General features: G+C 42.1%; 1 protein-coding gene across 3 annotated transcripts in view; it reads left to right on the plus strand.

Annotated features, from left to right (window-relative positions):
* Positions 1-13,071, plus strand: part of sobpa (sine oculis binding protein homolog (Drosophila) a) — a 39,896-nt gene that overhangs the window by 24,477 nt on the left and 2,348 nt on the right. For 2 of the 3 annotated variants that reach the window (XM_035673807.1, XM_035673805.1), the window contains exons 5-6: positions 3,723-3,818; positions 9,842-11,900. In XM_035673807.1, the coding sequence (XP_035529700.1) occupies positions 3,723-3,818; positions 9,842-11,899 (2,154 nt within the window). In that variant the 3' untranslated portion in view covers position 11,900. The remainder of the gene's footprint in view (positions 1-3,722; positions 3,819-9,841; positions 11,901-13,071) is intronic. The other variant, XM_035673806.1, reaches the window with a different exon arrangement.

The raw sequence follows: 13,071 nt of genomic DNA on the forward strand, positions 1-13,071 counted from the left end.
TATCTATCTATCTATCTGTCTTAATCCCATCCCTTTATCTGTGTGTGGCTCCCTGTGTGCGCCTCACGCCTCGTTCACAGTGCCAACACCTCATTAGTACAATATGCAAATGAACTGGCGCAGGGCCAGAGGGTCAGAGCACAAACTGGAGACAGAATAATAGCACAATGGTGTATCTTTGTGTGTGTGTGTGTGTATCCTCAAATGCCTGCCCAGATTCGTGTGTTCACCTGTGAGTCTGTGTGATGTGTCCGTGCTCATGCTGAGGAGACATGGCACCAACGTGTGTGTGTGTGTGTCTGACAGATAATTGTTGAAATGGATCAGCCCACACCTACTGTTCACTTAGTGCACTGACAGCTTCTAAATAACCATGACCCCGTAATCTTTGGTTTTGTTTTCTCTAACCTTTTGTGAAAAAGTAAAAAATCTCCACTGTTACATTGTAAAATGTCAGTGCTGATTCTGAACGAATGTTTTCTGTCAGATTCTTACACTGTATCTTTTCCAGTACAAATAACAGTACGCTTCACGAGACACACGACAGCCATATTTGATTTATGTCATGCTTGGAATGGGAAACCCTACCTGGAGGTGAGGGAAGCAGATGGAAGCAAAGGAAAACTCAATCAGTCTTTGGACAAAAAATGTAAAATATACACCAGAATTGCCCTTTGATATCATCGAGAGATGAACAGAGCTGCAGGCCAAATTACCCATGACAAATCAAAGGTTGCAGCGAGCAATTTAAAGAACATGATATGAAAGAAAGCTGCTCAGGCCAGTGGCTCACCTGTCAATGGCATAGGCTCAGTATGAAATGTCAGCTTGGGGGCTGCAAACGGCATGATGAACATGTATAATTGAGGTTAAATCTCCATTTCTGATAACGGTGGCTCAGTGCCCAGTGGCTGCAAGATATGAACCACTTTTTTCACACTGAGGTCTATATTATATAAAAGTGCATTTAATCTAATGAAACACAATGGAGCAATTTGGCACTGTGCCAGGGAAAGCTTCTCCAATAACTTCTTAGTAACAAAATTGCCCACACCTGGCATAACAGCACTGACTGCCTCAGTTTTCACACTGCGCATAATGAATGACTCACAGAGAGCAGGAGAAGGTTGGCTCCTTTTCCAGCTGGTATAAATGCTTAAAGGAATTTTGTATTGTAATATTACAGCATGGGAAATTAAACCCACAACAGCTACTGTTTGAGAAGATTAAATAGTTTACCTAATGTAGCTGTAATTTCTACAAGAATACATTGTGGTACTACTATCATTCTGTCATATATTGACCACTAACATGCAGCATAATTTTGGCTGGGGCACATAAGTGCAGGGAATCCCCTATTCACGCCAAAACTGCCTAATAGCATACTGTTAGCAATCAACCACAGTATTTCATGTTTTTACAGCAATTACAATTACATTCATCGCCAAGTCAACCAGCTCTAAGTATTATATTGAACCGAGTCAGTCATTTTCTCAAAATTATACAAGACAACCAAACCCAAAAACCAAAAGCATATCATGCCTGCTTATAACACGGCAACTTACCAATGACTTTAACTGATCTGATATTAAGTACTAATTTGAAATTGTTTTATTATATCTGGCGTTACTTTACAAAGTCTTGCCCAAGATGTTCTATTAGTGTTTGATGTGTCCATGAACAATGTCTTCTTAATTATCTTTGATAAGTGTTGGTAGATGTGGAGCAGTGGTCTGTGTGAAACAGCAGTGTTTCTTATTAGTTCTCAAATTGTGTTGATTGTCCAATCAGAACCAAGCCAGGTAATAAGTCTGTTCTTTGTGTTGAGGTTTATTCATCCTGTTGCAGTTTACTCTGAAATACTGATAAGCTTGCTGTACTTTTTCCATTGCAACTAAAAGTGATTCCGTAAAACCTTTTGTTACATTGTTCAAAAATATGACAAAAAGTCCCGGGTTGTCAAAAAGAAATTAGATGTTCCTTAGCCAGCATTAGCTAATTGTATGGTTTAGTCCATGGAGGGAAGCCCCTACACACTCCTGTTTCACCCATGCAGGTATTTTTTACTTGCTTTGACTGATTACACTTTTACTCAGGAGGACTGCGGTGATGTGAACTGTGATTTACATCTCACTCACTCATAGCTTACTTAGCTTTATTGCACCTGTTACAGGTGGAAAACCTCCACCTTTAAATGTAATTATGCTGAGTTCATGTCTTGTCATTCAGACCGTAAGCAGGGAGAAACCGTTCATGTCAGCCTCTTAGTTGTTAGGTCGGAGATATCAGGAACTTCTGACAGGTAAGATATTAACCCCTTTAGCAAAAATAACTACACAAGTGTTAGCAAACCAGTGACCCTTATTCAGTAGATTTATCCAATTAAAAATAAGCTTTACATCAGTGGATTATATCTGGTTTTAACTGTGAGCTAATTATATGTAAGACAATAAAAATAGCTGATTTAGGCTGTTTATATGGTGTGACTAAGAAAGCTAACAATCTTGGAATAATGTGTCAAGGTGCACAATAAATTCACTTCAGTATAATGTTAATGTCATATTGTTTAAACTGTACTTACAAGCAGCAGAGTGGAAAAAAGGGGTGCCTGGATAGCTCACCTGGTAGAGCTGGAGCACTCCATGAACCAAGGCTGAGTCCTTTTTGCAGCAGCCATGGGTCTGACTCCGGCCTGTAGTCCTTTGCTGCATGTCGCCCCCTCTCTCTCCTCCCTCATGTCACTCTACAGCTCTCACTATCAATGAAAGGCAATAAAAGGAAAAAACAGCCTCTCACTTGCAATTGGAAGTTAGAAATATCAGGACACTGATATGGACAGGACAGACACTGATGATATCTCCCACTTGGTGAAAAGCTCTATGGAGGTATCAACAAACTGTTGCAAATGCACCATCAATGGCAATTACATAAAAATAAAATCCAATGTTGACACTGATAATCAATTCAGCTGCTTTTATAGGTGCTATGCACTGTTGGTTTGTATCTCGTGTCACTTGAAAATGAACTGCTATAATACAGAATACGACTAAAGACGCTAATTCAGGCTGAAGAGTTTTGTGAAATCATGTAATTTCTCAGCAAACCCCCACTCAATCTGAGCAGAAGTCTTATCAACAAGAATAAGGGAAACACCTGTGTGGGTGGCAGCGTCTTTAAATATACTATCCAACCTCCCATTGAGTTTATGGAGAAAATTAGACAAGTGAACAAGCATGACTGAAGAGTTACTAACGACTCCTGCTTTGTATGCTATGTGTTACCAAGGTAGTGCAACTGCAAATGTGTGTATTAACAGAGATCTTATACAGGTTTCAGAGCCTTCCATTCATTTCAATTTCTTCATGTTAATATGGAGTGGTATTACTAAATTAGGTTTTAATTTAAATGTGTTTAATTTATCTTTATATCTTGAATAAATGTTTGAGTGAACACACACACACACTGTGGTGGCAGGCAGCACTTTGAATGTCTTGCAGATTCCTCAACCACGCACATGCATGCATGCACACTCACGCACACAGTTTTGTTGCAGAATCCTGTTGATTGGTTTGTCCGCAAACCAATGACTCTTCACCCATTTACAGTCACCATTTCTGTTTATCTTTCTCAGTGTTGTTTTCCATTTCTGAGTTTCCTTGTTGCCTCTGTTCACCTGTTTATTTTGTCCATTCGTAAAAAGAAGCCATTATTTCTCCCCCCAGGCGAGAGACGACGATGGCCTCGGTGGGAAATTACCCCAGCACAGCTTTACTCAGGACACGCCCAGGCTTGTCTTCAAGACAAACAGCGATGTGCTTGTAAGGACCATAACCATTTAACACCAGATAGAGTTTAAGCTTGATGGCTACTGCACAAATATGTTTTGATGTTGTTTTTTTTGTCAAAAGTGTATAATTTCAAGTCATTTCTTCCTGACATGTCAATAGACTGGGTCATATTTGGGCATTACTGTAAAGGTAGATAACCATCAGACTCAGGTCAGCCCAAATATAAGAGACAGTACACAAGCGGCACTCATGTTTTACATGAAGTTTGCATACATTTAAGTTTGAGCTTTTCATAACTTTTTTCATGCGTAATCATTTGCTTTGCTCATTTTCCTTATACATCATATTCAGCAACTACTGTTGGGAATTATCAGACAAATGTAAACTAATCCAGAATTAAAGTTGGTATGATATCATTGCAATGATAACATATTTATGACATTAACATATATACTATATTGAATAGTGTGGATTTACTTAATTATTTTTGTTTGTATTTATTGAGCACAGTGATATATATGTTTGACATAGATCATTCATAATTTAGTAAAAGTAAACTGTATGGTGGACCCTTCATTATAACAAAAAGACTATAAAATATATGCCACCAACACACCATGCATATGCTGCTAATGTAGACTTAAAGGAGTATTCAGGTTTATTACAACATGGGTCTTATTTTCATAGTTTTAAACATAATGTCTATGCATTCTGTATGTCTAATAATAACACTGTACTTACCAAGTTAATTACTGAGATCTTGGATAATGGGACCACAACTAACAAGAGATCAGATGGGGCAAGAAACACCAGCCAGACCCAGGATATCCAAGCTTTTTTGGATTAAAAAACAATATCAAACCGTAAAATTATAACCCAAACTGTATGCTTTAATCATCCATCACAGATTATAGACGGATTTACTGAAATATTGGCTCACTGTACTCGCTGTAGGGAAGGACCTGTCTAATTGTCTGACTGCTCATGTCTTGCCCCACTGGGCTTCATTTTTAACAATGTTGTGTTTCCTGATCTCAGAAAATTAAATTGTGAGTAGAACTGATAGAAATGGTGGCCAGAACTACAAAAGTGGTAAAGGACCACAATTTTCCTTTAAAGCCATAGTTCAACATTTATTTACTACCTTGATGAGAGATGAGAAGATCAATAATGCTTGTATTTGTAAGCTACATATGAAGGTAGCTACCAATCTCTGTCTGAATGTAACAAAATCCTCCTAACAGCACCTTGTTTGTTTAACCAAGAAATAATTCAGCACATAATCCCTCTAAAACCCCAGCATATTGTTTGTATACTTAGGTTTTTGCAAGGATTAGACAAATTAGATATAATATAGAGGTGCTGGTAAGCAGATTTGTTTTTATGTTTGGACAGACTAGCTGTTTCTTTATGTTAAATTAAGCTAATCAGCTACAGGGGGGTCATTCCTATGTTCCCACAGTCCTATGTTCCCCAGTTCTAGAGTTATGGTCAGGGGGTTAGGGAACCTAGGACCACAGGAACATAGATATGCTCCTGCTGCAGGCTTCATATTTAGCACACAGACATGATTGAGCTTCTCATCTAACTCGAAGAAAGGAAATAACCACATTACCCAAAAATATGTCAAACTATTGCTTTAAGCAAAGATGTTCCACAAGAAAAAACAAACATGTGGCCAACAGCCACATGCCAACAAAGATATTGCGTCTCAGAGCGGTCCAGTCTGGTGCAGTGATATTCAAACACAATCCACCAGGTTTGTCTCATCATTCTTACAGCTGGAGCTATTTTACTCACTGTGCGCGTGTGAGTGTGTGCTGTGAAATATAGTGCAATCGAGGTTCACCTGGCCAAGTGAGAATGGCCTTTGTATGTCACATCTATAATGACTGATGGTGATGGCTGGCTGTGATAAGACAGGCCTCACAGGGAGAGCAGTGCTGGTCTTCTTTGGCTTTTATCTACAGTTTAAACTCTTCATGCTCCATTCAGGCTTTGATGAAGAAGTCAGATACACAGTGTAGCCGATATCAGAGTAAAACACTAGGAAAGGATATGAACCAGATATGTTTCCCCTTTGGTGAGCCAGGTAATTATAACCATCATGATAGATATTTCAATAAATGAGGCCACTGTAAACTGATATTTTGGCTAATCATAGTAACAAGTCCACATGTTGCAGATGGTCTGTTAAGCATTGCCAGAGTTTAATTTTCTTGTTTAAACTTTAGTGGAAGCTTTATTCTGTTTTCTTTTTCCAGTGGACCAGGTGCTTTATGATGACAGTCTCTTGCTACACAATCAAGTTTCTGGACTGAATCCACAGTGCAAGAAGCTCACTGTTTCTGTTTGCCTTCTTTACATCACTGATGGACTTTAATTGTCAAGAGTGGATACTTTGCTGCAGATTGTTTGCAGTAAGAGACGACTTAACTAAAAACCAAGCGACTGGCTCGCATCAAGCACCTGGTTCCTTTTCATGGGTTTAATCCTTGTGTTTTGCACTGTGCGATTATACCAGCAATCTGAGAAGTGTCAAAAGAATCACATATCGACCTTAACAGGGAGATATACAAGCCTGTCCCTTTATGCACTTTTACTGCTTAAACCTCTTCATTCTTAGAAACCTCCTCATCCTACATATAAAACCACTCCAGGCACTACAGCCTCTTATGAAACCTTCCAATCTCTGCAGCGTATAAAACCTTCCAGCCTCTTAACCCTCTGCAATCTCCTCTTCTTCCTCTTCATTATCTAAATCCTCCACATCCTCTGCAGTCTCTTTAACATCTGCAACCTCTTCCTCTTCCTCACTTCACTGAAACTTTCTCATCCTCCTCTGCAACCTGTTGGTCCACAACCTCCTCTTTCATCTCTGTGACTGCAGCAATTTAATACTCTCCAACCGGTCCCTTAGCCCCTGAGAGTGCCCTCCGGTCGCCGTTTTAAGAAACTCCTCACCTAACTTGTTAATGTAAACTAATTATACACTAAAGCTAGCTGTTGCCTGATCTTGGGATTCTTAAATGTCACTGGCCTCGTCACTGGGTTGGAGGGTGAGGGGAGGAATGGAACGATGACTGCTGAGGCAATTGCGCTTGTTTGGAAGCACGATAATTGTTGTAATGCAAACGGTTAAACTGCACCACCGGTACTGGTTCGTTGGCTACGATGGAAATAAATGACCATAATTACGTTCAACTGCAAACATCTGTGTACAGAGTGGGGAGAGATCGAGAGAGAGAGAGAGACAGAGAGAGAAAGCACAACTCCATTAGCGTAATGCGCAGTGAAATTTCACTCACAGTGCAGAAAGTCGTTAAGTGCTCTCCATCTGTCTTTCTGAGTCGAGGAAAATTTCAGCACATTTATTATTTAGAATATCCTGGGCATACCATTATCAAGCTCAACTTGCGAGAGCACCTTTTTGACTTTTACTCAGTCATGGCTCATTGAATTAGCCAGGACTAAATGGGCAGTTAAAAAAACGTGTTGAATTCAAAGGACTGACACCTTTAAGGATAGAAGTTGCTGTAGTCCAGTCTCTGATCTGCTTTTGCTGTGGTTCCTCGAGTTTTCTAGCTGCTTGTCCTGAGCTCTATTCATGTGTTAGTGTCAAAAATTCCTCCCAAATTGCAGTTTGGCACGTTATCCCTCCTGAGTGACACTGCATAATGACTTTGAACTTATGACAAATGCAGAGCCTTAGTACATCTTTTAAAACATGTCCTTTTGAAAGATGCCTCTCCATTGATTCAGTCTACCTTGTACCGGACAATCTGATGTAAAACACATAATCTATGCAAAGAACCTGATGTTTTACACGTGTAGCAGCTGCAGGACAGCATGCTATGCATTCTTTTGAAATCCTGGCCAGTGCTACAGTGCATCTGCCCAAACAGCCCATGTGAGTCCACTGTCTTTCAGCTGCTGCCAGACAGGATCCTGCCAAGTAAACGAATGTTGCTATGCAGCGTGCAAAAGGAGTTTATCCACCTTCCGGTTCGCATCCTTCAACTTATTAACATTCAGCTGGGGGACTTAAGGGTCTGTGTGATGGATGGATGTCGTTGAGGGGTCTGACAACTGATTAATGCCTTAATTATCTCCAGCGAGGACCTGCCACTCCTCCCAGAGCTGACAGAGTGAGCTGTGTGTGGCCTGACGAGTAACGCCGTGTTCAGGGCTCGCCCACTGCTATCTGCTCAACCAGGGTCACATTCATTTTCTTCCCAAAAAAAATCTGCACTTTTTGTGCTGAAAAGGTGTACAACGGTGATGAAACAGTGCAGCAGGGTGTTTTGGGATCTTTGCCACTGCAGTAAGCAAGAAAGGCAACTTTGCAATGTAGGCTCGTCATGTGTGGATCCAGTTATGGTTTGGATGAAAAATTTTGTTTGAAATTGAATTGGCAAAGTACTGTGACTCTAAAAAGTTGATTTGCATGTGATCTTGTAATTCTAAAAACTACTGTCATACCTAAAGAAAGAGATTAGTATGACATTGTAAGAGCCAAGAATATGTATACAGCTGTCAGTAAAAAAAATCCAAATAAGAACAATGACAATATACATGATTGGATATCAGTGAACAATAGGAATAATAATCTACTTACACCATTACCAGGGCTGAAGTTTGTATATTCACAGAACACACAAGCTAGGTTTGAGAGGTGTTATTGCACTTTTTGAAGAATTCTGTGGTGCTGCATTGTATTATATTGTTAAGTGTTCGTGTTATCCAGACCTTACACTTATATGTAGTGTGGGCACAATAATACTAGCACCTAACCATATAATGCCAGACAGCCTTTATGTATAAATTATCTTCCATTTGAAAAATTAAGGAAAGAGAGAACAGTGCTGTGTTGGGGTGCTCAATCTAGGCAGTATTTGAAAAAGATGGAGACCAAGGCTGCATTGCATTTTGGTCTTTTGATGTGGATAAATAAATCTGCCACTGTAACATGGTTAATCATTGTTGAAAATGGCAGCTTTATACTTAAAACAATGTTGTTTTCAACTTTCTGTATGCATTTGCTTTACTTTCCATTACTACATGCAGAATGGCAATACTCATGTCCCAACAGACTACAGAACACACATCCTTATTAAAATATTCTAGAGGAAGCTCTTGCTCTCTGATTTTAAATAATTGACACCAAAACCACACACTTAATTAATGTTTTAACTTAGTGAAATATTGTCAGCACTGGTTCAAGTTTTCAGAGCTAAAAGTTCTGCATTAAGTGATTCATCTGATGCCATATCAAAACAATCATCTGATGCATCTGAAGAGATTTAAAGTAAACCATTACAACAGTCAAAATGCTTTTCAGATCATTAGTGAACTGGGTGTGGCCTGGAGTGCAAAGTGCTTGAAAGCTGAAACTTGCAGCAGCAGTTTTCTATGTAATTCAGTATTGGTCATTTCTTTAGGATAAACATTATACAGTATCTCTCTAGCACTCAAACAGACTTAACTATAGTGGCTGTCTCGTAGTTGGCACACACTTGTGTGTGGAAGGCCATTTGAGGGAAATAATCTTTTTGTCTTGTTGTGCTTGGGGCGTCAGTCTTCTAGGGATTTGTGGTTAAATGAGACTGAGAGTGTCTTTATTGCCAACAGAAGGTGTAAATGGGCATTTCCTTGTTAGGACAGAAAGTTAAAGACAAAGTCACTTCAATACCACGTAGCAGCAGAATGCCATCAGGTGCACATTTACCTTTCAGCATAGACAAATGCACAAACACACACAGCTACATTACATAAATCAAATACATACAGACATGTGGGTTATACGAATTTCAAAGTTAAGTGTGTGCTCTTGACAGATCTGTAGAAGTATTTAGAAACAGCATAATATTCCTTAAAAAATAATCTTTTTTAAATGTGTTTATCTCCAGATGGTGTGGAGGCTGAGCTTCTGCTTACGAGGGCACTTCATAGGAGATTGTGTTGTATTTCATCTAAAACAAATTAGAAGTCTTTTGTATGCAATGTGACAGGTGCTGATGCAGTGTGTGTACTGTGTGTGCTTTTTGTTGCAGGTGTGTGACTGGTGCAAACATATTCGCCACACTAAGGAGTACCTGGACTTTGGTGCTGGTGAGCGAAGGCTGCAGTTCTGCAGTGCCAAATGCCTGAACCAATATAAGATGGACATTTTCTACAAGGAGACCCAGGCTGCGCTGCCTGGAGCACTGTGTAACCCAGGACATGGGACTGGTGGGGATGGTAAGCTGGAGTGTGGTGGAGGGGTACAGCTGCTCACTCCGGAATCTTGGGGAACGCCGTTAACAGACCTCCGTCGTAAAGCTCCGTCACCAGGGGGGCCTTCCACCACCTCTGCTTTGGCCCCTTCCACTTCCTCTGCCACCTCGCCCTCAGACACTGCTGCCCTCTGCTCCCCATCCTCTTCCTCCTCAAACAAGATCCCCACACCCAGGCCCCACGAGAGCCCCACACTTCCCCCTCCGCCTGTTCCCAGTATGCACCCACCTGTCGGGGTTCCCTCTGGTAGTCCTCCCATGGTGATGACACCCCGGGGACCCATGCCCCTGCCCCTGTTCATGGAGCATCAAATGATGCAGCATATCCGTCCACCATTTCTTCGTCCCTCTGCCCACCCAGCAGGGCCCAATAGCCCCTTGTCAAACCCTATTATCCCTGGTATTGGTCCACCACCTCCCCCTAGGACCATTGGTCCAGCATCAAGCCCCATGCACAGGCCCCTGCTGTCTCCACATGTCCACCCCTCATCCAATCCAAACCCTGGCATGATGCCTCCCCATCCTGGACTCCCCATGCCAGGCATGCCCCCTTTCCCACCAGTCAACATGATGCCCAATGGACGCATTCCTCTGCCCCCAATGATGAACTTTGGCATGCCATCCTTGGCCCCTTTGGTACCCCCACCAACTCTCTTGGTCCCTTACCCTGTCATTGTACCCCTCCCAGTCCCAATTCCTATCCCAATCCCAATTCCCTTCAGTCCCAAAGCTTCCAGGGACCAGCCGGAGAGAAGTGGCTCCGTCCGAAGTGCTCCAGAGTCCTCTGAAGCTTCAGCTTCTAGGCTCCACTCTCCAGGTTCCTCTGGAGGTGACAGAGGGGAGCAGAAAGTAGAGCCAGCTGGTACAGAGCATCTCTCTCCTGTACGCTCTGAGAGAAGCAGGACAGCGTTAGTGGACTTGACTGTGAAGGCAGAGGACAATTCGGGCAACCTGTGTCTAAGCAGCGGCCCCGGACCGATGGATGGAGTGATTGATCTAACTGTGGGCCAGAGGTCATGCCAACAGCAGGTAATTCAGATGATGCTACCTGGGGTCCAGGTCAAAGTAGAGGCAGAGGCTGACTCAAGATCTCCACCAGCTACTGGGTTGGGGAGGGAAGGGAAGGGTAGTCGTGATGGGGGGGAGGGGGCCCTCTCACAGGGCCTCCTCAGTGCTACCGAGCTGGAAGGGGCCACACTCCCAAGCACACTGGAATCATCAGGCCCACCCTCCAGCAACAGCAGCCCTTCTTGCAATGCGGATCCTCCAGTGAGCCTGCTAAATCCCTGTATCTCCAATCTTACCCCACCACCCTTACCTAGCACAGCACGGACCCAGCCACAACCCTTGCCCCAGCTCCAAACTAGCCCTGCTGCCCCATGTAATGTCATAGTCAATGGTACGGGATGGCATTCGCTTCCCCCTCCTGCCTTTGAGTCTTGCCCTGACCGGAGAGGAGACAGCGTTACAGGAGAAGGAGAGGCAGAGGAGCAGCCAGCCAATGGTGAGCTAGAGCGTGAAGCATTGAAAGAGAACAATTGCTCGGTCGGAGATTGGGAGCCGGGGAGGCGGGGCCCAGTGCAAGACGAGATGGCGGACACAGTGGAGGGTAAGCCAGACCCTGACTCCAACTTGGAGGAGGGTGAGCACGCCTATGCCCTGCCACTGCTGTCTACCGGAGGCTGTGTCGTCATCCAGCCTGTGCCAAAGCCCGGCGCTGACAAGACAGCCATCCTGTCCTGCTCCATCAGTGCCCCTGTATCAGCAGCCGGGAGCCCCGAGTTGGAGCCGCCACTGAAGAGGAGGTGTCTGCGAATCCGCAATCAAAACAAATGAGGTGCGTTAACCCCAGTGTGCTACCTCTAACACTTTTATGCAGTTGTGGGCAGTCTGTATTTAAGTATAAATTTACACAGATTTATTCAGTGACATTTTGTAATTCACTGTAGGGTGCCCATCAAATAATCAGTCGGTTTTGATGTTTCAAATGTCTCTCACTCCCCAGTGTGTATCTTTAAATTATTTGAAATCATCGCCTTTACTTCCAAAATGTTCTTTAATCAGTTGTTTACTATTCATACTTGGTCTTATCATCTTAAAATTTGGGAGATTCTGACAACAGTGTTATTTTATGTTTTGTCATGTGTAGCATGATCATTTTGAAATGGCACAATAAGGCTGATCACTTCATCAGAATTTCACAATGTGATGCTTGATTCAAGGGTAGACACAGTGTGCCCACACATAGACAGTTCTGAAGAGGACAAGCATTAACTGGATTATTATCCAAAAAGAATGTCAGAGTTCACGTTCCCAAGCCTTACCTCTGCTGTGATGTATTTGAATGTCACCTGCAGGGGCACTCACAGAGTATGACTGTGAAAAGCCTCTACAAGGGTTAATGAACCAGGAGAGACCATGATATGAAGCCCATTTTTGAAAAGATGAAATGATCCATCCTTAAAAGGAGGTGTTAGTACATCTGGGTATGACAGGGGATATGCCAGGATTTCCCCAAGAATCTTACCCTGAGCACTTAGACACTAAAATTAAACTTGTTAATTGCATTAAAATAACATTTTTAAACCCGATATGAGCTCATCAAATATTATTATAAATGGAAACATACTAGTATACTAATGTGTTCAGTCAAGACATACATATTCTAGAATTTACACATATATTTCCTCATGAGCCAGCACATTGCTCCCATTTTACAGGAAGATGACTTGCTTGAAGTTGCTTTACTTTGACTGAGGCAGATTACCTTCACGAGCTTCAGAATTTAAATGGGAAGACTTTTGTAACAAAGGATTTATTCAACACATTAATACCAAATTTAATAATGCACTCCTCGAGTTGGTAATTAAATAAAATTGTATTCAAGAGCAATTGAAGGCCAATTCAGGTTGTGGTAACATGAGGCGAGTGCTCTGAATTAGAGTATTATTAATAATGACAAAAGATGGAAATCAAGCCCCATACACCATTAGTATTGCTAAAAGCAG

The sequence above is a fragment of the Morone saxatilis genome, unplaced genomic scaffold (genome assembly GCF_004916995.1).
Source record: "Morone saxatilis isolate NCDOM2014 unplaced genomic scaffold, NCSU_SB_2.0 Contig3, whole genome shotgun sequence".
NCBI classification, from domain to species: domain Eukaryota; kingdom Metazoa; phylum Chordata; class Actinopteri; family Moronidae; genus Morone; species Morone saxatilis.